Source organism: Palaemon carinicauda, chromosome 11 (genome assembly GCF_036898095.1).
Source record: "Palaemon carinicauda isolate YSFRI2023 chromosome 11, ASM3689809v2, whole genome shotgun sequence".
Taxonomy (NCBI): domain Eukaryota; kingdom Metazoa; phylum Arthropoda; class Malacostraca; order Decapoda; family Palaemonidae; genus Palaemon; species Palaemon carinicauda.
In genome coordinates this window covers 68,728,989-68,752,380 of record NC_090735.1, presented here as the reverse complement: position 1 = coordinate 68,752,380, position 23,392 = coordinate 68,728,989, and the positions used below count along the sequence as shown (strand labels likewise).

Sequence of the window (23,392 nt, the reverse complement as noted above, 5' to 3'; positions counted from 1 at the left end):
CTCACAACCGAATATATCCCAGTCTGTTTTTTAAAGTTATCCGACCAGCCACGACTGGCTTTGAAGGTTTCCGCTGGCATCGAAGTCTCCCCTCTCTCGCCTGCTTGCTTCCCTTTCAAGTCATCACAGACTCTGCTGGCCTTTTCACATATGATCGTCTCGGTCATGCTATCTCCCGCCAACTGTTTCTCCTTTATCCATAATACAAGAAGCCTCTCTATCTTGTCGTGAATACCAAATACCACTGCGCAGCTTGGAAAGGATGATTACTCCTGTGGAAGGGTTGGTGCTCTTTAAAGCATCCTTCTGCTTGAGGATGGTACATATTGTCGATGTACTCCTCTCATATTGGCGCACCAGCTCAGTCACTCTTATGCCACTCTCATGTTTTTCTATTATTTCATGCTTCATCTTAAAAGTCATCATAAGCTTTTTCTTTTCACTACCCTTGTTTGCACTCACTTGCTTTGGACCCATTGCTTATTCACTGAATTCTACACTGATTAACGCAATAAACACGTAAAAAACAAAACACTACCGCCGATGCTTTGAGATAAACTTTACGCGACGGAGATCCGACGGGAAAGACCGAGCAATGCTGTCCTGGTGAGAAGCCTCTCGCACACTCAGCCACCTGGCGCCCGCATAGGGAACTACCTCGTATCTCAAATTTTTTCTCGTATGTCAGGACAAAAATTTGCTCGGAACTTTCCTCGTATCTCAAATTTCTCGTATGTTGGGACACTCGTATCTCAAGGTATTACTGTATGATAAAAACTTTTTTTTTAAGGAAATTTTGGGGTTCGCCCTTTACATGGGGTCATCCTTTACATGGAAATACACGGTACATGTTTTATTAAAGCTTAATTAACTATTTTAATAATAATATTTTTCTAGAATGCAATAATGCTTCCGAAACGAAATTGAATATTCGAGAGAGAGATCAGCTGTTGAAAAGTGATCGAATGCACAGTTTTTGTTTAATTATTTAAAAAACAATTATTATTGAGATATTTAGGTTTTTAGTTTATAAAATAAGCTATATTTCTGTTTAAGAAAGTATAGATAACATACTGCGCAAGAGACAACACATTTCATGCTTCTAGAATAGCGGCATAGGCTACAGTCGTCTGAACGAAAACACCAAACATTTACAGTAAGTACAGTTAAGCTGTACTGAAGTAATATTACCGTACATATATTACAGTAATATACATTACAGCATCTGAGTATTAGGTTACAGTATAGTATTACTAGATACGAACAACTTTTGCTATACAGAACATTAAGGGGATGATGACCACTCGGTAAACTTTACCTTAGCTCAATACTGTACTGTAACCTTACCGTGTCCAGTACATAGTGTACATGTGTGCAAATGTTCTGTACACTGTACATATGATTATTAACTGTTGTAGAAACTAAATTAAAACTATTAAGAAGTATTTACTGTGTTAATCATCAGCTCTGGGACCCGCTTGTGGCAAGGGGCAGTGACTTTTTAGGTTAGGAGGTAGCAGCTCTGGGACCCGCTTGTGGCAAGGGGCAGTGACTTTTTAGGTTAGGAGGTAGCCCACCCTAGTGTAACATTTATTCGCGAATTTTCGCTTATCACGACTGTCTCTGTAACCTAACTATCGCGATAAGCGAGGTCTGGCTGTATACTTTGCGTATATGAGTGTAGTTGATAATGTGCAAACATTAGAGTGAGTTATCTTCTGTAGAACGTCTGTGTTGTTCAGTATACAAAGCAAATAAAATAAAAGTACAATTGTCTTTAAGCGCCACGTAAAGCATGAAGCATGCACTTGAATTTTCATATTGAAAGAAACTTCCAAAAGTGAATAAATTTGACTGGACTGAATATTGTGAATTGGCCTGGCTGTGATGAAATTATGATTGTGAAGAATCTGTTTATTCTTCCAGTAAGTTTATAGGAGGAGGAGGACAATTCTATGCTGCACACATACATGTACTAACATTATTGAACTTTTGTGAGTGATGTTTATCACTAAATGCGTGGTTTACTGACTAATCTGTCCCTGATAACGGGGCTTAGATGGGGATGGCCAACATGTGAAAATTTTTTGTCTTTCTGATGTAAAGGTGAGGATGTAGAGACAGGTCAGTTATGTAACACTGTTTTACAATCCCTTTGATCCTAACTGCCAAGGTTGGCTGTGGTTAACTTTTGTGTCTGGATAATCAATGTAGCTGTGGTGTTGCTGGGCAAGATCACTGGACCACCCAGGCAACAGCAACATACACACTGTTACATTTATTAAGGTATTATGATATGTAGACTTCTGTAGCATGGCTTTTGGGAAGTTGAACAGAGTACTGTACTGTATTTGATATTTTGCTGTCCCTTTTGATTGTAGCACTGAGGAAGCCTCTCAAGCAGTTGTGATGAAATATCACTTAATAAATTATGGTTTAGAAGAAAAATTCAAGTAACTAGGTTACCTGTCAAATTACATTTGAATTTAGCCCAAATGCATACACTTATTTTGGTCTTTATTAATAGTACTTATATATGTAGATTAAATATTTAAAGGATTGATTCTTAATAGGCTCTGCATGGAGATATCTATGACTCTCCTTCTGGTTTTGAAGACCTGTATTTTCTCAATCATTATATTAATTTTTTTCCCAAATAAAACTATTTTTGTATTTTTGTAAACAGTAAGTATTTCTTTCCCTTGCATAATCTGTCCCCTTCTCAGCCACCAGTTTAGAGATTGTTTTATATGCTTTTAAGGTCATTTTTTTTCCTAATGTTCTTAAAGTTTACTTAAGTTTGAAGAGCACTTACCTAAAGAAGACAGAGCTATTTATTACAGATTGTTGATTTTCTCCAGAATTAAATCAGCAGTCATACTCCCTGTTTATTCAGCAAGCTCAAGACAAGAAAACAGAATAGGGAAATTTGAGGTTCTAGCTGGGACCCCTTGCCCAGTATAAAAAAAAAATCGAGGGGCGGTGCCCAGTTCTCATGACTGTTTACCTTTTGCCCAGATTTCTGGGTATTCCTCCGTTTTATCTTTTTGTGTAGTGAACGTTGGAGTGTGGTCGGCATTTGGACACTAGGCAATCTGCGTGGTATATCTGGCCACAGTCCGGCAACCATTACAGCAGGATGGATAGTTAACCCTCGCTAAAATTTAATGGCTTGTCCTTTCAGCTTCGCTGAAAATAATACCCCTATAAATAGTGTAGGTTTCTATTCTAGTTACGGAACAACTAAATAACTTATCTAGCATATTATTTGGCTAATTTCCAACATTCAGACGGTGTTTGGAACTGCACATACTGTTTGAAATAGTTCTCCCATTTATTGATTACCTTTTAAATCAAATTTATAATTAGTTTCATATAACAGTTTAGTTACAAAAAGTTCTTGCACATTTCAGGCGCAGGTTCAGATGAACTTCAAGTCCTGTACAATCATTACAGGTAACACTGTAATTAGCAATGTCATAGCAGTTGGCTAGTATGAATATTATATACAGTACCAAAAAGACCAATGTAACAAATCCTGGCATGAAGTCAAATAATGTGATAAAGTATACTTACAGGACCAACACAATTAACAACTACTGAAGATTTGGCTGCCATCTCATTAAGGGATTCTTTATTACTCACATCCGCAAGAATAAGACCCACGTCTTTGAGGTCTAGGCCTGAAAGAAAAAATTTATTTGAATATCAAAACTTTCATTGTTTACAGATACATCCTAGGAGTGATGAAAAATAAATGAAAGATAGCCATACCAAGCCAATGACAATTGGATAAATGAACTGAAAATGACAAACTTATAACAGAGTTTGTATTTTTCCTAACATACAAACCCGAATTCTTTAATACCGGGCAGGTAGTTATCCACCTGTTAGAGCTACTGTTTACCTTCAATCGGATTCTAACTAGGACTATCTAGGGGCCAGTAATGGAGGGAAGATTTGTGTAAAGAATTTGGGTTTGTATGTTAGGAAAAATACAAACTTTTGTTATAATGTTTGTCATTTGTTCCCACACTGATACAAACCCTTGTTCTTTACTATAGGAGTCTTAGTCCTGAGGCTAGGGGGGCCAAGGAGTACCCTATTCATAGGGAAGATAGTCTTCAGACTAGACTCTCTTGAAGAAAAAATCTCCTGTAAATCTTCTTTATTTGTAGATCCCCATAATCTTAGCACAACTGAAAGTTTGTAGCTTCGTGGAAACAAATGTTTCAGGATGAAGTGGGTCAGGAACATTCGACTCGGACCCCTTCATACTTAGGATTCCCCCAACCTTGAAAAGGGGAAACCTCGTGACAACGAGTATAACTTATACCCTGTGAGAGGAATCAGATGAGTTTCAGACCTTATTTCCATTGGCGAGTCCAGCTGAAACCAGACTAGGATTCCCAGATGGGAGGGAGAAGGAAACGAAGAAGATAGATGGATGTCCTTCTTAAAACCTAGTGTAACACAGGATCCTCAACCAATGGCTACTGTCCCCTGAAAGGGTGTAAGGTAGCTACAGCACCTGTTGACCTGCCACAATAGGCCCTATAGAAAAGGTGTCTAGAGACCTATGTGTCACGTCGCTCAAATAGTGAGCGGTGAATGTAGATTGGCATTTCCAGACCCCAGCTCTTAAGATTGGGAGACTGAAAAATTTCTCTTAAATGCCAGTGAGGCAGACACTCCCCTAACTTGATGGACTTTGGGTTGTGCTGCCGCTGGGTCTCCATGAATAGCCCTCGCAATAACTTTCTTGAGCCAGAAAGAGATGGTGTTGCAAGAGATTCTCTTCTTTACCTTGTTGGTACTAAGGAAGAGATGACGGAGACGTGGTCTGAAAGGTCTGGTGCGCTTCAGGTATTTCCTTAGCGCCCTGACTGGGCACAGTAACAACTGGTCTGTATCCTGTATTACCTTATTAAGGCTGGAAAACTGAAATTCTCAAAACCTCTCATCGGCAGATGAAGAATTCCGAGTCTTAGCCACAAAGCCTGGTACGAAGTTGAGAGAGACTTCCCCCATCCCCTAGAATGGTTGACGTCGTAAGACAGATCATGTAGCTTACTGACCTTTTTAGCCGAGGCCAGAGCTCCCAGGAAGATGGTCTTGAGGGTCAGAAAGTAGACTGAAGCCCTATTTTAAGGGATCATAGGGCGGACCCTTCAAGGAACGTAAGACCAAAGACACGTCCCAAGGTGGTGGTCTAATCTCAACTGGGGGGCAAGATCGCTCAAAACCTCGAATTAACAAGGCGATATCTTCCGAGGCGGAAAGGTCAACCCCTCTTAGTCTACAGATGAGGCTCAAAGCTGAGCGATAGCCCTTAATCACCGAGACTGAGAGGAGCTTTCCCTCCCCGAGGTACAAAAGGAAGTCTACCACTAAAGGAAGAGAGGGATCGAGTGGAGACACGCCTCACCCTCTACACCAAACTGCAAACACTCTCCATCTTGCTTGGTAAAGGTTTGTGGAAGATTGGCGCAGATGCCTGGACATGTGCTCAGCCACTCTCTCTATGAAAAGCCTCTGCGTCTGAGGAGTGACTGGACAGCCTCCAGGCGTGAAGCTTCAGCAAGGGAATTCTCCTGTAGGGGACATCACTGTGTGGCTGCGTCAGCAGAAGGGGTTCCAGAGGAGGAAGCCTTGGAAACTGAACCAGAAGGGAAAGAAGGTCTGCGTACCATTCTCTGCTTGGCCATGCCAGAGCTATTATGGTTAGATTGCAGTTCCGGGAGGTCCTGAGTTTGTTGATCACCCTTCTCAGCAGGCAAAAGGGTGGAAAGGCGTATGCGTCCAGGTTGTCCCAAGAAAGTTGAAGGGTGTCCTGGAGCACTGCCTGATGATCCGGAACTGGAGAACCGTAGCGGGGAAGCTTCGCATTCAGAGAAGTGGTGAACAGGTCTATTGTGGGGAAACCCCAAAAAGCTATTACTGCCTTCGCTACTCAAAGATCTTAAGACCATTCACCACTCAACACTTGGTGATGCCTGCTTAGTTGATCTGCCAAGCTGTTTCTCCGACCCAGAATAAACCTGGCTGAGAGAAATGTCGTGACCTTCCACCCACTAGCAAATCTGTACTGCTAGAAGACAGAGGTCTCTTGCCAGAGTACCCCCTTGCTTGTTGATATACATGGAGATCTTCTACAAAGTATTTTAGGCCTTTCCAGGCTGCTATCAATTCAGGGTGATTTATATGGAGAGTTTGCTCTATCGGAGACCAGACTCCTGATGCTAACTTCAGGCCTAGGTGGGAACCCCAGCCTCGTAGCGACATGTCCAAAAAGAGTTTTAACTTCGGATTGGGGGTTTGGAGAGGAATGCCGGTCTGGGTATTCTCTCTGGCTGACCACCACTGAAGATCTTGTATCACAAGAGCTGGAACCTCCACTGGCAAAAATGGGGAATCGTTCTTTTGAGACCAATAGGTCTTCAGATGCCACGGAGACTTCGCATTCTTGATTTTCCACCTGGAACTAGTGTTTCCAGGGAGGAAAGATGGCCCAGAAGACTGCCACAAAATCGCTGGAGGCTGTGGAGATGAGAGTTGGGAGATGGATTGTTCCAGTCTCAGAAGTCTGTCTTCCAAAGGGAACACTCTCCCTACCTGGGTGTTGATGGACATCCCCAGATAGTTCATGGCTTGAGTCGGAATCAAGCAAGACTTCTCTACGTTTACAAGAATCCCCAGATCTTTGCAAAGGTCGAGAAGCCTCCTCAGGTGATCCAGAGCTTGTTCCCTGGACGAGGCCAGGAGTAGCCAATCGTCCAGATACTTTAGCGGGCGTATCCCGTGCTTGTGTGCCCAGGAGGATACGAGTTCAAAACCATTGTAAACACCTGTGGGATGTTCGAGAGACCGAAGCATAGTACTTTGAATTCAAAGCTTCTAACCTGAACCACAAAGCACAGGAATTTCCAATCTGAGCGATGGATTGGTACTTGAAAATATGCGTCGTTCAAGTCCACAGATGCCATAAAGTCTCCTGGACGCACCGCTTGGATCAGGGAGGCTGCTGTCTCCATTTTGAATGGAGTCTGCTTCACAAACTGATTTAAGGTTGAGAGATTGATTACTGATCTCCAACACCCCCAAGGCTTTCTCTACCAGAAAGAGGCAACTGAAAAACCCAGGGGAGGTGTTGGGGACCTGTTGGATGGTGCCCTTCAGAAACATGCTCTGGATTTCCTGAGCTAGGGTCTGCTGTTTCCCGCGATCCCGAGGGACCTGGGAGGACAGGATCGGAGGAGGAGATCCTATGAAGGGGATGCGGTACCCCCAACGAAGCACCTTGATGGTCCATTACATGGCCCCATAGCTTTCCACCTCCAACTCCCCTGCAGGCAACCCCCTACACACTGGAAGGGGGAAACCGAGACCCTACTTCTGTCTAGGGTTTCTCCCTTTGCCTTTAGCCTTGAGAGGAGCCGACTTTCCTCTGCCCATAGGTTTGGCTGAAGCTCTTAGCTGGAAGTAGAGCCGTGATTGTGGCCTTAGGTTGTGGAGTTGGCTGCTGCTGCACTGTGCAAAAGGAAGCAGCCTTTTGCATCTCGGTGTTCTGTGTCTCTTTCCTCCAAGTATCTAAAGTAGAGGAAACTGCTTACTTAGAAAAGAGAAGTGGTTGTAGAAGGTCCGAGTTTCTCAAATCTGATCTCTCGGCCTTACCGATGCCCCTATGAAGTCTGGAAACTAATAATTCCCTCCTTTAGAGAACCCAATTGCCTCACATGGTTTCTGGTGTAGCAGTTAGAAAGTCCATTGTCTTGGCCTCAGCAGCCAGGACTTCCTGTAAGGACTGCATGGAGTCTTGGTTTGACAAGTCCTCGTGACTCGCAAGGTATCCGACTGTACCAGACCACGTGTCAAACCAAGATAAAGCCTCCAGAAGGGACATTGAAGTCGCTTCCATTGCCGAGGCTTCTGTGGCTGAGAAAGAGACTGGAAGAGTAGAGTCTCTCCGAGGAGCAGCCAGGTGTGAGCCTCGCCGTGAGGGGATCCAAGGTCAGAGGAGAAGGGTTGGCGTCTCTGACCATGTAAAGGTGCTTTTGCCTCGAAAATGATATTTTAATTATAAAATAAATTTTTGAATATACTTACCCGGTGAATATATAGCTGCAACTCTGTTGCTCGACAGACAAACTGTACAGAAAAAACTCGCCAGCGATCGCTATACAGGTTGCGGGTGTGCCCAACAGCGCCATCTGTCGGCCAGATACCAAGCTCTATGTAAACAAAGACTCAATTTTCTCCTCGTCCCACTGCGTCTCTATTGGGGAGGAAGGGAGGGTCATTTAATTTATATATTCACCGGGTAAGTATATTCAAAAATTTATTTTATAATTAAAATATCATTTTTAAATATTTAACTTAGCCGGTGAATATATAGCTGATTCACACCCAGGATGGTGGGTAGAGACCAGTAATATATGTTTACATTTTATGAGCTAAGAGTTTTTATTTCATTTTAGAAGTTATCAAAATAACAAAAACAAAATAAATAGGTACCTGGTAAGGAAGTCGACTTGAACGATTACTCTGCCTTATAAGTACGTCTTCCTTACGGAGCCTCGCGATCCTCTTAGGATGCTGATCGACCCCTAGGAGCTGAAGTATCAAGGGTTGCAACCCATACAACAGGACCTCATCAAACCCCTAATCTAGGCGCTCTCAAGAAATGACTTTGACCACCCGCCAAATCAACCAGGATGCGAAAGGCTTCTTAGCCTTCCGGACAACCCATAAAAACAACATTAAAAAAACATTTCAAGAGAAAGATTAAAAGGATCTGGAATTAGGGAATTGTAGTGGTTGAGCCCTCACCCACTACAGTACTGCACTCGCTGCTACGAATGGTCCCAGTGTGTAGCAGTCCTCGTAAAGAGACTGGACATCCTTTAGATAAAAAGACGCGAACACTGACTTGCTTCTCCAATAGGTTGCGTCCATTATACTTCGCAGAGATCTATTTTGCTTAAAGGCCACGGAAGTTGCAACAGCTCTAACTTCGTGCGTCTTCACCTTAAGCAAAGCTCGGTCTTCCTCACTCAGATGTGAATGAGCTTCTCGTATTAACAGTCTGATAAAGTATGATAAAGCATTCTTTGACATAGGCAAAGATGGTTTCTTAACTGAACACCATAAAGCTTCAGATTGGCCTCGTAAAGGTTTGGTACGCTTTAAATAGAACTTAAGAGCTCTCACAGGGCATAAGACTCTTTCTAGTTCATTGCCTACAATCTCCGATAAGCTGGGAATATCGAAAGATTTAGGCCAAGGCCGAGAAGGCAGCACATTTTTGGCTAGAAAACCAAGTTGTAGCGAACAGGTGGCTTTTTCTGACGAAAATCCGATGTTCTTGCTGAAGGCATGAATCTCACTGACTCTTTTAGCTGAGGCTAAGCATACCAGGAAAAGAGTCTTTAGAGTGAGATCTTTCAGGGAGGCTGATTGTAGCGGCTCAAACCTGTCTGACATGAGGAATCTTAGTACCACGTCTAAATTCCAACCAGGGGTAGCCAAACGACGCTCCTTGGTGGTCTCAAAAGACTTAAGGAGGTCTTGAAGATCTTTATTGTTGGAAAGATCTAAGCCTCTATGCCGGAAGACCGATGCCAACATGCTTCTGTAGCCCTTGATAGTGGGAGCTGAAAGGGATCGTCCTTTTCTCTGGTATAAGAGAAAATCAGCTATTTGAGCTACAGAGGTACTGGTCGAGGATACAGAAACTGACTTGCACCAGTCTCGGAAGACTTCCCACTTCGATTGGTAGACTCTAATGGTGGATGCTCTCCTTGCTCTAGCAATCGCACTGGCTGCCTCCTTCGAAAAGCCTCTAGCTCTCGAGAGTCTTTCGATAGTCTGAAGGCAGTCAGACGAAGAGCGAGGAGGCTTTGGTGTACCTTCTTTACGTGAGGCTGACGTAGAAGGTCCACCCTTAGAGTAAGACTTCTGGGAACGTCTACTAGCCATCGAAGTACCTCGGTGAACCATTCTCTCGCGGGCCAGAGGGGAGCAACTAACGTCAACCTTGTCCCTTCGTGAGAGGCGAACTTCTGCAGTACCTTGTTGACAATCTTGAACGGTGGGAATGCGTAGAGATCCAGATGTGACCAATCTAGGAGGAAGGCATCTATATGTATTGCTGCTGGGTCCGGGACTGGGGAGCAATAGATTGGAAGCCTCTTGGTCAGCGAGGTTGCAAAGAGATCTATGGTTGGTTGGCCCCAAGTGGCCCAAAGTCTCTTGCACACATCCTTGTGGAGGGTCCATTCTGTTGGAATTACTTGCCCTTTCCGACCGAGACAATCTGCTATGACATTCAAGTTGCCTAGGATGAACCTCGTTACTAGGGAGATGTCTTGACCTTTTGACCAGATGAGCAGGTCCCTTGCGATCTCGTACAACGTCAGTGAGTGGGTACCTCCTTGTTTGGAGATGTACGCCAAGGCCGTGGTGTTGTCTGAGTTTACTTCCACCATTTTGCCTCGAAGGAGAGACTTGAAGCTTTTCAAGGCCAGATGTACTGCCAACAGCTCCTTGCAGTTGATATGCATGCTCCTCTGACTCGAGTTCCACAGTCCTGAGCATTCCCGACCGTCTAGTGTCGCGCCCCAGCCCACGTCCGATGCGTCCGAGAAGAGAACGTGGTTGGGAGTCTGAACAGCCAGGGGAAGACCCTCTCTTAGGTTGATATTGTCCTTCCACCAAGTCAGACAAGACTTTATCTTTTCGGAAATCGGGATCGAGACCGCTTCTAGCGTCTTGTCCTTTTTCCAGTGAAAAGCTAGATGGTATTGAAGAGGACGGAGGTGTAGTCTTCCTAGTGACACAAATTGTTCCACGGATGACAGCGTCCCTACCAGACTCATCCACAGCCTGACTGAGCAGCGTTCCTTCTTCAGCATCTTCTGGATGGATAGCAGGGCTTGATCTATTCTGGGGGCTGATCGTCTTGTTGTTCAGCAACGTCCTCATCAGATAGTTCCTCATCCGAAAACTGATGAGGAAACGGCAACGGAGTGGGCAACGTCTGGCTCGCTGAGTCCGGTCGCACTGGTGCATGCGTGACGGAGCCGGACGCAATATCATGGAACTGCTGCACAGTCTGTGAACTGTCAACAACCATGGGTGCGCGAGGAAGCACAGCGTCCACCCGAGACTGTCTAGACCGTCTGGGTTGTGCAGTCAACACCATACCGGGTTGCTGAGGTTGACGCACTGCGTCTAAACAAGTCACCTCTGCTGGTTGTTGAACGTCCTGAATGTCAACAACCACCTCCGAGCGTCGCTTAACGTCAACGTGCGGCTGGCAACCCACACTGGGTCGCATCGGTGGAGGAACCACCTCAACTGGCAGACGCGAGAAGGTTACCTCAGCGTCAACAGGACGCACAACCGACCGGTTGGAAGGTTGTTGGCCAGAAGGTTCGGCAGCAACCTTCTCCGCATTAAAGTCCTCTATCAAGGACGCAAGCTTGGACTGCATGTCTTGCAGCAAAGCCCATTTAGGGTCTACGGGAGCAGGTGCGGCAACAGACGGGGTTAGCGACTGAGGCGGTACCGCTTTCCATCCCTGAAAGCCTTGTTTATGCATGACATAATTGTACAGCAAAACTTCAAAGGCTCGAAAACAGCTGTGAAGTTGACCTGTAAAAAACTTGGAGCGTCTCCTGGCCAGGCGCAAGGGAGAGTCTACGAGATTTGAGAAGTCTATCTGGGCAGAGGCATGAACTCCCAAGCCGAGAACTTCTCTCGTGTCATATCAGACTCTCGCTCTATAAGCCAGTTTAAAAGAAGGGAAAGCAAAGGCTGTATCCCCCAAACTCCTCCTGGTGATAAACCAGTCGCCTAGCAAACGTAAAGCTCTCTAGGAGAGCGAGAGAGCACTAGCTTAAAAACAACGGCTTCGAAGTAGCTAGGCCTAGTGTAAGCTCTGACGTTTAGGCGAACGAGGAGCAGCAGTTACAAAAAGATCCGGACAAAGATCCTTAAAAAAAATCATCATGATTTAATTAAAGTCCATAGAGGGCTAAGCAGCTTTAGGTTCCTCTCCATCTGACAGAGTCCTCAAGGTAATATCAGTAGGAGGGGGAACAGCAACTTCCTCATCTACAGGAACCTTGTCCGATAAAAGCTGAGTCTCAAGCAAGGGAGAGACCTACCGTGGTGGCAATGCTTTACAAGCAGAGTCCACACTCACTGGTGCATTAGTAGCGGACCAGGACGCAACGTCATGTAACTGCTTGACAGTCTGTGAACTGTCAACAACTGAACTGTCAACCACAACAGGTGCGTGAGGACGCACAGCGTCCACTCGAGACTGCTTTGACTGCCTAGACTGAGCAGTCAAAACAACTCTAGAATGTGGAGGTTGACGCACAGCGTCAAAACAAGTCAACTCCGATAGTTAGCGAACGTCTTGAACGTCAACAGGAGCATCAGCAAGTGGCCTAACGTCCAAATGCGGCTGAAAATCCACACGAGACCGCATCGAGTGTGGTTCTAAACAACCTGACTGACGTGACTTAGCTACGCCAACGTCAACAGGAAGCACAAAGGAACGTTAGGTTGGCTGAAAGCCAGGATATCGATGAGATAAACGGCTAGACTCAACGGACTAATCGGCAGAATAGTCTTCCATAAGGGAGGCAAGCATATTCTGCATGTCTTGCCGTACAACCCATTAAGGATCAACGGAAATGGTTGTGGTAAGAGACGAGGGTAACGTCTGTGACCGCAACACTTTGCCAACAAAAAAGACTCTCGGAGTCTGTGTTACGCTTTTGTTAGGCGGCGAGCAGTTATCCGATGACTGCATAGGGTCAGAGCTGTCCTAATGGCTGTAACCAGGACGCTGGACCTGTCCTGAAAGGACTGACTTTCGCTTAAGGGCTTCGAAACCTTGTGACAGGTTTCTTATGCGAAAAGCCTTCGGATGACAAGGAGAAAAAACGTCTCTCGTCTTATGGTAGGGGAGATCTTGGTAAGATACACCCGATACCATAGAGGGAAACGTCTGTTCGTTGATCAAGGCCTCTCGAACCCATAAGTCGTTCGACATTACTTCTCCCCTGTTTGGGAGCTTGCAAGAGGTCCCGGACTAGGTGAACGACAGGCACGAACAGACGAACCCTCGGACGCAACACTGTAACACTTTGCGCAATATCACTTTATCACTTCGATTTTCTGTTTTGCACTTATTTCACTGAAATCGAAACTTTTACTGATTTCTACCTGAAACACGCAATTCTACCCTTCATTAAAAGGTAGTAATTGCGAAATCAGTCATATAATGCAAGCTCATTAATACCAGCAAAAAACAGAAAACATATTTTAAGATAAAAAATTCAGTGGCTGGGAAAGAGACTAAACACTAGTTCGTATAAACTACGTTTTCAATCTCTCACCGCACATAGCCTGGGGACGAGAATAAAAAACTAAAAACGTTTTATCCTTTCTCCCCGTACAGAGACTAGGGACGAGAGTAACTCGAGAACAACGTTACCCGCTTGAACGGAACGTTTTCTCTCCTCTCTCTCCCTCCGTCTCTATCTCTCTCTCTCTTTCTCTCTTGATTTCGCACCTAAGAGAAGAGCCCAATTACATTTCGTCAAAAAAACATGTTATTTGACCAAAGGAAAAAACTGAAAGGTTTTTCAATTAAAAAGTTCCTTTAAAAAAGAATTTAAAACATTTAAGCTTTGAAAGAATAATGAACAAAACGTCAGAATCGATTTACTCTTTCTGCAAAGTGAAACCGTGATACTCTCTCTCTCTATCGTAACGATAGAGCGCAAACTGCGTAGTATAAATAAACTAAACGTTAGTTCATCTTTGAAAACAGTACGAAGACTACTCAAAGAAATTCTTTCATAAAATATTTATTAGAATTATTCATTTAAAAGGTTTTAAATCATTAGCTCTTTAAAAGCTATTTACGATTGCAAAGGGCTCAACGTTGTTTAACTTCGGTTTCCAAGTTAGGACCGCCTACTCTCAGGAAAGGTCGCATATAAACAAAACATTAAAATTTATTTTTATATGTTTATAATAAATGGAAAGTTAATCGAAGAGGCCTAATAAAGGCGGAGAGATATAAAATATATAGAGGAAAATCTATAATTAATTTATAACGTGATAAGATAATTACTAAAAGCCTAAACACACTTCCGTCTAAGGGAAGGGTCGGCCATTTAAAAGTGAAAGAAAGTCCATACTCTCTTTGTCACCATAATTAAATCTATCCAAACGAGTTCAAGATTTAAGATGAAGATAAAACACCTGCACTGCGAAAGCTCAAACCAGAATATAGTACTTCACCAAAGATGATGGGAAAAACTCCAGGTTTCAACAGCGAGTAAAGTACGTCTTGTCGACACGTCGACAGAGAGAAAATTGAGTCTTTGTTTACATAGAGCTTGGTATCTGGCCGACAGATGGCGCTGTTGGGCACACCCGCAACCTGTATAGCGATCGCTGGCGAGTTTTTTCTGTACAGTTTGTCTGTCGAGCAACAGAGTTGCAGCTATATATTCACCGGCTAAGTTAAATATTTAAAAACGGAAATTGCTAAAGTTTATGGGATCCCTGAGACTTCAGGGAACCCGTTTCTCCCGAGACCGTCTGCGAGACCTTTGTCAGACGGCCTGCAGTGTGAACAGATCAGGGAAGTTCAATTCTGGCATTAGGGTTCGGTGGAGGACGACAGTGTATCTAAGACTGGAGCGTCAAGAGGTCGAGGAGACAGATGCAAATCGTCGAGGCCTGAGATATTACACATGGTTCTTAGAACCCTTAATTAGGACGACTCCAAGTCCTTCGACTGCAGCTCTTCCGAGGAATCCTCAGGCTGCGCTAATTCCTCGTGTGTTATTACAGGTGAAGTGGAGATGCGAGTAGCAGACAAACCTTTTGCCGTACCCCTCGCATCTTTCTTATTCGAAAGGGGAAGAGCGATAGAAGTCAGAGTGTCTGGAGGTAACGGCGAAGTAGGAGACCATGTTACCGTTGTTGCAGGGGAAGTCTGAGCGCTGGATAATGGCGCCGCAAGCACCTGACCTTGCATGGGTGTAGACGGTCTAGGAGAAGGCGTCCAAACTATCGGAAGTGACCTGATAGAATTTGTAGAGATGTCTCTCTTTGAAAGGTCTAAAGGACGAGGTGGAAGAGGCCGAATTGATCGGCGATCTGGCCTTTTCCCTCTGCTCTCAACCGAAGAAGAAGGGTTGAACCCCTGCATCTTCTTCTGAGGTTTTCGAGAGGCTCATAATCCCTAACTCATTAGGAAGCAAGGGAACCGGGTGCAAGGTTATCCTGTCTGAAACACGAGGGCAAGGAGATTGACCCCGCGAGTGTATGACCGGAGACTTACGAGATCGAGAAGTCGAAGGGTGAGAGCAATCTTTCTCTGATGATAAGGAGCCAAAGCAAGGAGAAGCGCTCTTTCTGACTTTCCTAGAGCGATCGGAGACCCTCTCACTATTATGTGAAGGAGAGGGTTCGAGATCAGGACGCACTTTGCCCTTGGCCGCGCTTCTGACTCGATTAGATGAAAAAATCGTGGCAAGTGCTACTCTTGGGGGAGCACTTATTATGCTTTGAAGAGCTCTCTTGTGACGAAGAGCAAGAAGATAATGTAGCGCTTTTTTTCTTGAAGCGCTTCGAGCTCTTAGATGATCCCTCGCGAGAGGAAGACGACAGTGAAGCAGAACTATGACGAGAGGAAGCACTCTTCTTAGGTTTGCACAGAAAGCGCTTATAGTCTCGAGGCGAGACGTCTCGTGAAGAGACAAAAGGCGAGGAAGAGCGAGAACGATGATGTCTCTTCCTATATCGCCCGTCTCTCCGGCAAAAACGTCTAGGCGAAGAATAGCGAGCTCTCCTTTTCCTCTTCTCTCTCTCCCTCCTAGCCTCCAAAGAGGGCGAGGAGGAGGAGGAGGAGGAGGTACTGCGATGTTTGCGCTTGTGACGCTGAGATATTGCAGAAGCGCAAACGGTGTGAGAAGTAGGCGTCATAGGAGCTGAAGTTACTACATCCACTGAAACTTCAGCTGGCACCGACTGAGTTGACGGGAGGTACGCAAGGTCCAGAACTTCCGAGGGTTCCAAAACAGAGGGGACCTGAGGCACAACCTTACCCACGAGGAACTGGTTCTAAACTTCCTCCGAAGGAGAACTGGGAAGTCCAAGGGAAGGCCATACCGCTCGTACATGATCTGGAATGGAAGCGGTAACGGAGACATTCACAGTGGCGGAAAACATTGCCCCATTAGGGGAGGCAACGGGATCCGCCTGACCAAGAGGAATAGGGGTTAAATCAATGGTGCCACTCTTCCTTGAGTTTCCCCTGGAGGAGGGAGGCATGGAAGAGTCCAAAGGGAGAGAACGAGAGAACGAAGAAGAGGCCCGAGACCCGTTACTTTTCGAAGGCAACCTTGAGGTAACGAGTCCTTCTTGGATTTCTTCTTCCTCTTCCCGAACATCTCCCACTGAGAGGGCGACCACTCTCTACATACTTGGCAGGGGGAGCCTTCAGAACACCTATGACCTCTGCACCCAGTGAATAAGGAATGAGGATCCACCAGTGGCGACATGAAGGTGCCACTGGATTTTGGGGGCACCCCAGGACACTTCCTCATAATAGAGGACATCACATCTAACAAAGAAAACGGACTTTGAGCGAAGCGAAAAATCTATCCTTTAAGTAGCTTCCTAGGGTATATTTGACTACAGTGATATTCCCAGAGAATTTACCTTAAGGTCTCTAGAATTCTAACTCCTGGCGCGAATATCACTAAAGTTTCCCTTTAAGGACGAATTCTTGACACGCCACATAGCTATCTTCACCACGAATAGCGTTTATGCTTCAAAGGGGAAAGTGGCAAAAAACGAAGGGGAGACGTTAATAAGGTACCCTTCCTCCGTTACTATTTGAGTATCTAGATGGTGCCATTGTCGCCGCCATGTTTATTCCTTGTAGCGTTGAGCAAGGTGCTACAGATACAGTAGTTTCGGGAGGGATCCTGCCAAGGCCTTTCAAAAAACGGAGGGTGGGTCCATCAGGACGACATGGCTATCTCACCCAAAAATAGATTTTCTCCGTTTTTTGGGCTCAGGCCATGTCGTCCTGATGGAAGGTTACCAGAGCATTAATGTATCTGTGGATTTCCAATTGTGCCTTAACCTCAAGACAATATTTCCTTGGTCACTCAGACCTTAGAGACATATGACGTTACCGTTATGTGTCATTACTTCTAATCATGAACTATGTTAGTGCTTCCTGCCCCCCTACAGGGAAGAGTCATACCGGACTCAGGAAAAAGTCTCGAGGTTCAAAAATTTCATATGAACAAACCTAGCAGCAAAAAGCATACAGGTCTCACTGTATACCCAATCAGTCGAAGTTTGTATTCCCAATACGAATAAAGGTTTATATAACGGATTTTGAGCGAAGCGGAAAATCTATTTTTGGGTGAGATAGCCATGTCGTCCTGATGGAAGTTCCTTTAAAGTAGCTTTCTAGGGTATATCTAACTACAGTGATATTCCCAGAGAATTTTACCTTAAGGTACCCAGAATTCTAACTCCTGGAGCGAATATCCCTAATTCACTCTTATAGGAATATCGCATATCAGAGGACGTATTCTTGACACGCCACGTAGCTACCTTCACCACGAATAGCGTTAACGCTTCGAGAGGGAAAAGTGGCAAGAAACAAAAGGGGAGCCGTTATTAAGGTACCTCTCCTCCCCGCTCCGAGTCCGTACATGACGTCATCAATGGCGCCATGTTTATTCCTTGTAGCGATAAGTGAGGTGCTACAGATACTGTACCATTGGGAGGGGTCCTTTAGCAGATTTTATAAAAGAAAGGGTGGGTCCATCAGGACGCCATGGCTATCTCACCCAAAAATATATTTTTCGCTTCGCTCAAAATCCGTTTTTTGGGCTCAGGCCATGTCGTCCTGATGGAAGTTTACCAGAGCATTACTGTATCTGTGGATTTTTATTATGTGCCTTGTCCTCAAGACAGAATTTACTTGGTCGATTTAGACCTAGAGACCTATGATGTTACCGTCATACATCATTTCTTCTAAACATACGCCATGTTAGAGCTTCCTGCCCCCTACAGGGAAGAGTCATGCTAGACTCTGGAAAAGTCTCAAGGAATACATATTACCTATGGATGCCCAGTAGACAAACCGGTATATTGGTCTCAACCTATACCTTCTAAAGCAAAGTTTGTATTGAAACTCACCAATGTGCGTATCTAATACTGACACCTCCCTGGGTATACAGAATTTGACTTATGTACCAACAAAAGGTTTGTATCCATTTAGGAACAAAGATTATATATCAGTTATTATCACATTCAGAGTATACTTGCCTTTCCAATATAAGGACTGGCCAAAATCAATGAGTGTTTGTCTACACGAAGGAACAATCTATTAAGATTTTATTTTATTCTCAAACAATATCCAAAGGATGAAGTGTAATGCTCAATATATCTTTCATAAAAATGAACCTGGGGCGAATAAGACACAAAGTTCATTTAGAACTAGTTTATTGACAACAATAAATGTATAGATCAATCAACATTTATAGAGATATAAAATTTGGATGAAATAAATTGAAGTATAAAGATAACAGTAATACAGGAAATAATTGTTTCATCTGAAAAGGAAACATATTAATGCCACATGAAAACGAAAATGTTAATAAATTTCATTAATTTCTGTCACTACTGTCTATTCACACTTGCGTAGAAACGCATGGCACACGTGTTATGCATTATGCTTATTTCACCTTTGTACATGGAACAGTCTGTAAAGGACACCTTAGTGGCCTTTCACTTAGTATGTTGTACCGTCCAGGGACCACACACAAACCCTTAAATTAATCGTCCCAATTAATTTCACTGTTCCTCGCAGAACTAGGCAACAGGTTTAAGAACACTACCTGCTGCCACCACAGACCTCTTCAATTCCTCTACCTGCTTCGTGTAATGCTTAAAAAATACTCTGGATGAATTCCAGCCAGTGTACGAGCGAAGGTGTTCAAAATCCATATTATAGAAAAAGTTCAGGGATGAGGCAGTTTATCTTGGATCATGACCTGCAGGTGTACTGTCCGGATCCGCTCTGCGAATAAAGTAGGTAATCTTCGCCCTTAGTTGTCTCAGAGACAAATTCGAACCTGAGGTTTTTCCCTTAAAAAGCTGTCCTCCCGTAAAGTCTGAAGTTCTACGAAGATAGACCTTTAGGCACTCTACTGGACATAGAGAGACATCTTCCTTCAGAGGGCAGATTCTCCAGAGACCCCACCTTTTGGTGGGTAGCTAATTTTTGGCAAGAAACGTTGGGTCAGGAAAAAGATTCAGTTCTCCCCCTTCTACGAACTGAATATGACCCTCATCTCTCGAGAGGGCCGCTATTTCGCTAACTCAGGCCCCCAAGGCTAGTGCAAATAGAAATATAACTTTTTGGGTCAAATCTTTCAGAGTATAATCTTCATTGTTCAGCATTGAAGCGAAGTGAAGAACCTTATCCAGAGACCATGAAATGGGTTTCGGAGGCGCTGCCGGCCTGAGTCTAGCACAGGCCTTAGGAATCTTGTTGAAGATTTCATTAGAGAAGTTGACTTGGAGGGCATACAGTAAGGGTCTTGAAATCGACCTGGAAGGCATACAATAAGGGTCTTGTCAAGGCAGACTTACACGTGGATATCGTGTTGGCTGCTAAACCTTGTTCATGAAGGTGAATAAAGAAAGATAAAACAGACATCCGTCGACATTTCTTTTGGGTTCTTCGCCTTGACAAAGGACACCCATTTCTTCCACGACGACTCATATTGTCTTCTGGTAGATTTGGATTTATACTCTTCTGAAAAGTTTATACTGTCTCTCGAGATCCCGAATCTTTTCTTCACCGCTAAGGACAGAAAATCATGAGATGAAGGTTCCGGGTTTTCTGTGATGAAGCGAAGACAGTCGATTTCTGCCCTTGCTGAGACAGAACTGGATCCGGCAACGGCACAACCCTCAGCCGTAGTTCTAACGCCAGAGGAAACCAGACGCTGTTTGGCCACTTGTGAGCCACTATCGCGGCTGTTCCTCTGAATGATCTCAGTTTGTCGAGGACTTTCAGAAGAAGGTTGGATGGAGGGAACAGGTAAATCCTGGACCATCTGTTCCAATCGAGGGACATGGCGTCCACTGCTTCCGCTAAAAGGATCCTCGTACGGGGCCACGTAACGATGTATCTTCTTGTTGTCGCTCGTCGCAAAGAGGTCTATTTGCAGTTTCGGGACTTGACGTAAGATGAAGGAGAACGATCCTGTGTCTAGGGACCATTCCGACTCTATCGGTGTGAACCTGGATAGAGCGTCCGCCTTCACGTTGCGGAACCCTTGAAGGTGAACTGCTGACAAGTGCCATCTCTTCTTTTCTGCCAAACGGAAGATGGCCAACATCACTTGGTTGATTTGAGGTGATCTCGAACCTTGGCGATTCAGGCATCTCACTATCACCTCGCTGTCCAGGACCAGTCTTATGTGGGTCGAGTGGCGAGGATAATTTCTTCAGTGTAAGAAATACTGCCATGGCCTCCAGAATGTTGATATGAAAGGTCTTGAATAGATTGGACCAAGCTCCTTGGACTTTCCTTTGGTGAGTGACCTCCCCATCCTTCCTTTGAAGCGTCTGTGTGGATGATGACTGAAGGTGGAGGTGGCTGAAGAAGTATCGATTTCTTCAGGTGCTTGGCTTTGGACCACGGCTTGAGAAGCAATCGCAATCGAGTCGGTAATGGTCTTCTCAGATCTCTTCGAGCGTTTGATGCGTATCTTCTCCAGACTCCTGTTGCATCCTTTAGCTGTGCTCATAGCACTGGGTCTGTCACTGAAGCAAACTGTAGAGAGCCCAGCACTCTCTCCTGTTCGCGTCTTGATATCCGTTTGGATCCCAGTAGTCTCTTGACAGATCCCGCTATCGCTTTCCTTTTCTTTAGTGGAATGGAAAGTCGATGTGACTGTAAATCCCAGTGGATTCCCAACCACAGAAACTTTTGAGCTGGAGATAGTCGAGACTTTTTGGTATTGATCTTGAATCCTAGATGTTCCAGGAAGCCTGCATGCATTCCATCTTGGATGCTGCCCACACCAGCCAGTTATCCAGGTAGGCCACGACTTGGACACCCTTTAGGCGTAATAGATGAACGGCTGCATTTGCAAGCTTCGTGAATATCCTTGGGGATATGTTTAGCCCGAAGGGCATGACTCTGAAGGCATAAAGTCTTCCTTGTAGCTTGAAACCTAGGTAGGAGAGTTGACGATTGATTGGAACGTGCCAGTAGGCATCTGACAAGTCTATCGAGACAGTGTAAGCCCGTTTGGGCAACAGGGTCCTTATGTGTTGAAGTGTTAACATCCTGAACTTGGAGTTTACTATGAACTTGTTGAGTGGCGACAAGTCCAGAATGACTCTGAGTTTTTCTGAGTCCTTCTTGGGAACACAAAACAGCCTTCCTTGGAACTTGATGGACTTTACTCTCCGAATTACTTTTATCTCCAAAAGTTCCCGTACGTATTCTTCCAGGACGGGAGTAGAGTGTTGGAAGAATTGTGGGAATAGAGGTGGAGCGCTGTCCCAGCTCCAACCCAGTCCGTGCTTGATTAGGCTGTGGGCCCAGGGATCGAAGGTCCAACGATCCCGAAATAAATAGTCTCCCTCCTACCGGGAGCATCTCACTTCTGCTGTAGACCTGAGGGCTTGCCTCCTTGACCGCATCCTCCTCTAAATCCCCTTCCTCTTGAGGGGCGTCTAGAGGAACCTCTGGCTGATCCTCTAGCTTCCGCACGAAAGGTCGTTGACTGCCTCTCGAAAGCTAGGTTAAAAGCAGGCGATCGTGTCGCTACTGGCTGAGGTACCAACTGGTACGTAGTTGGAGGCTGTGCCACCATCTGAGGCACTGCGGTTGTAGGAAGCTGTTGCTGTTGTCTGTAAGGCTTGGCCAGCCGAGAGGGTAGCCTAGGCTTCTTCGTTTTCCTCTTAGGTTGGGGACACTCATCCGGGGAAGACTTCCTCTTAAGAGATAGGCCCCACTTTTGAAGAAGGTTCCTATTCTCCGTGGCGGCTTTGTCTACTACCTCTTTGACCACTTCGCTTGGGAAGAGGTCCTTATAATGCTGGATGAGATTAGTTTCCTGGGTTCGTGTCTCACTGCAGCCAAGGCGAACACGAACTCTCTACAAGCTCTCCTAGCTTTAATAAAACTGTACAAATCCTTGGTCATAGTGGCCAAATGGGTTTTGGCCACTACCATAAACATCTCTTGCTTTTTGTTGTCACTTGCCATCGTCTCCAGAGTAGTCTGTAGAGACATAGATGCAGCAAGTCTTTCTTTTGTCTCTTGCTCCCTACGCAAGAGAAATTCAGACAACTTTGGAAGATCCTCACCGAACTGACGTCCGGCAATATCTGCTTCCAGCTTCCCGACTGAGAAGGTAAGGTGGACATCCTTCCAGTCTTTTTGGTCCATAGGCAAGATCAGGGATTCACCGAGCAATAGAGCTACGAGATAAGGAATAAACATGGCGCCGTTGATGACGTCATGTACGGACTCGGAGGGGGGAGGAGAGGTACCTTAATAACGGCTACCCTTTTGTTTCTTGCCACTTTTCCCTCTCGAAGCATTAACACTATTCGGGGTGAAGATAGCTATGTGGCGTGTCAAGATTACATCCTCTGATATTATGAGATATCCCTATAAGAGTAAATTAGGGATAATTGCTCCAGGAGTTAGAATTCTGGGTACCTTAAGGTAAAATTCTCTGGGAATATCACTGTAGTTAAATATACCCTAGGAAGCTACTTTAAAGGAACTTCCATCAGGACGACATGGCCTGAGCCCAAAAAAGCCACTATACCATCCAAGGCATACAGGGTTAGCTGTATGCAAAAACAGACAAGTTTGTATCCGTGTAGAAACAAGGTACAGTGAACCCTCGTTTATCGCGGTATATAGGTTCCAGACCCGGCCGCGATAGGTGAAAATCCGCGAAGTAGTGACACCATATTTACCTATTTATTTAACATGTATATTCAGACTTTTAAAACCTTCCCTTGTACGTAGTACTGTTAACAAACTACCCTTTAATGTACAGAACACTTAATGCATGTACTACAGTACCCTAAACTAAAACAGGCACAAATATTAAAGGCAATTTTATATCATGCGTTTCCTAAACACGCCAAAAAGCACGATAAAAAATGGCAACCAATGTTTTGTTTACGTTTCTCTGATCATAATGAAGAAACAAACGCATTTAGTGTACACATCTGTGTATAGGTTAGTTTTTGCATCGATTATATTGATTACACAGTATGT

The 23,392-nt window shown here is 44.7% G+C and overlaps 1 protein-coding gene across 3 annotated transcripts in view; it reads right to left on the bottom strand.

The window, feature by feature from the left end:
• LOC137650052 (saccharopine dehydrogenase-like oxidoreductase) overlaps nt 1-23,392 on the bottom strand; it is a 131,333-nt gene that overhangs the window by 73,689 nt on the left and 34,252 nt on the right. For all 3 annotated transcript variants that reach the window (XM_068383084.1, XM_068383086.1, XM_068383085.1), the window contains one exon: nt 3,577-3,683. In XM_068383084.1, the coding sequence (XP_068239185.1) occupies nt 3,577-3,683 (107 nt within the window). The remainder of the gene's footprint in view (nt 1-3,576; nt 3,684-23,392) is intronic.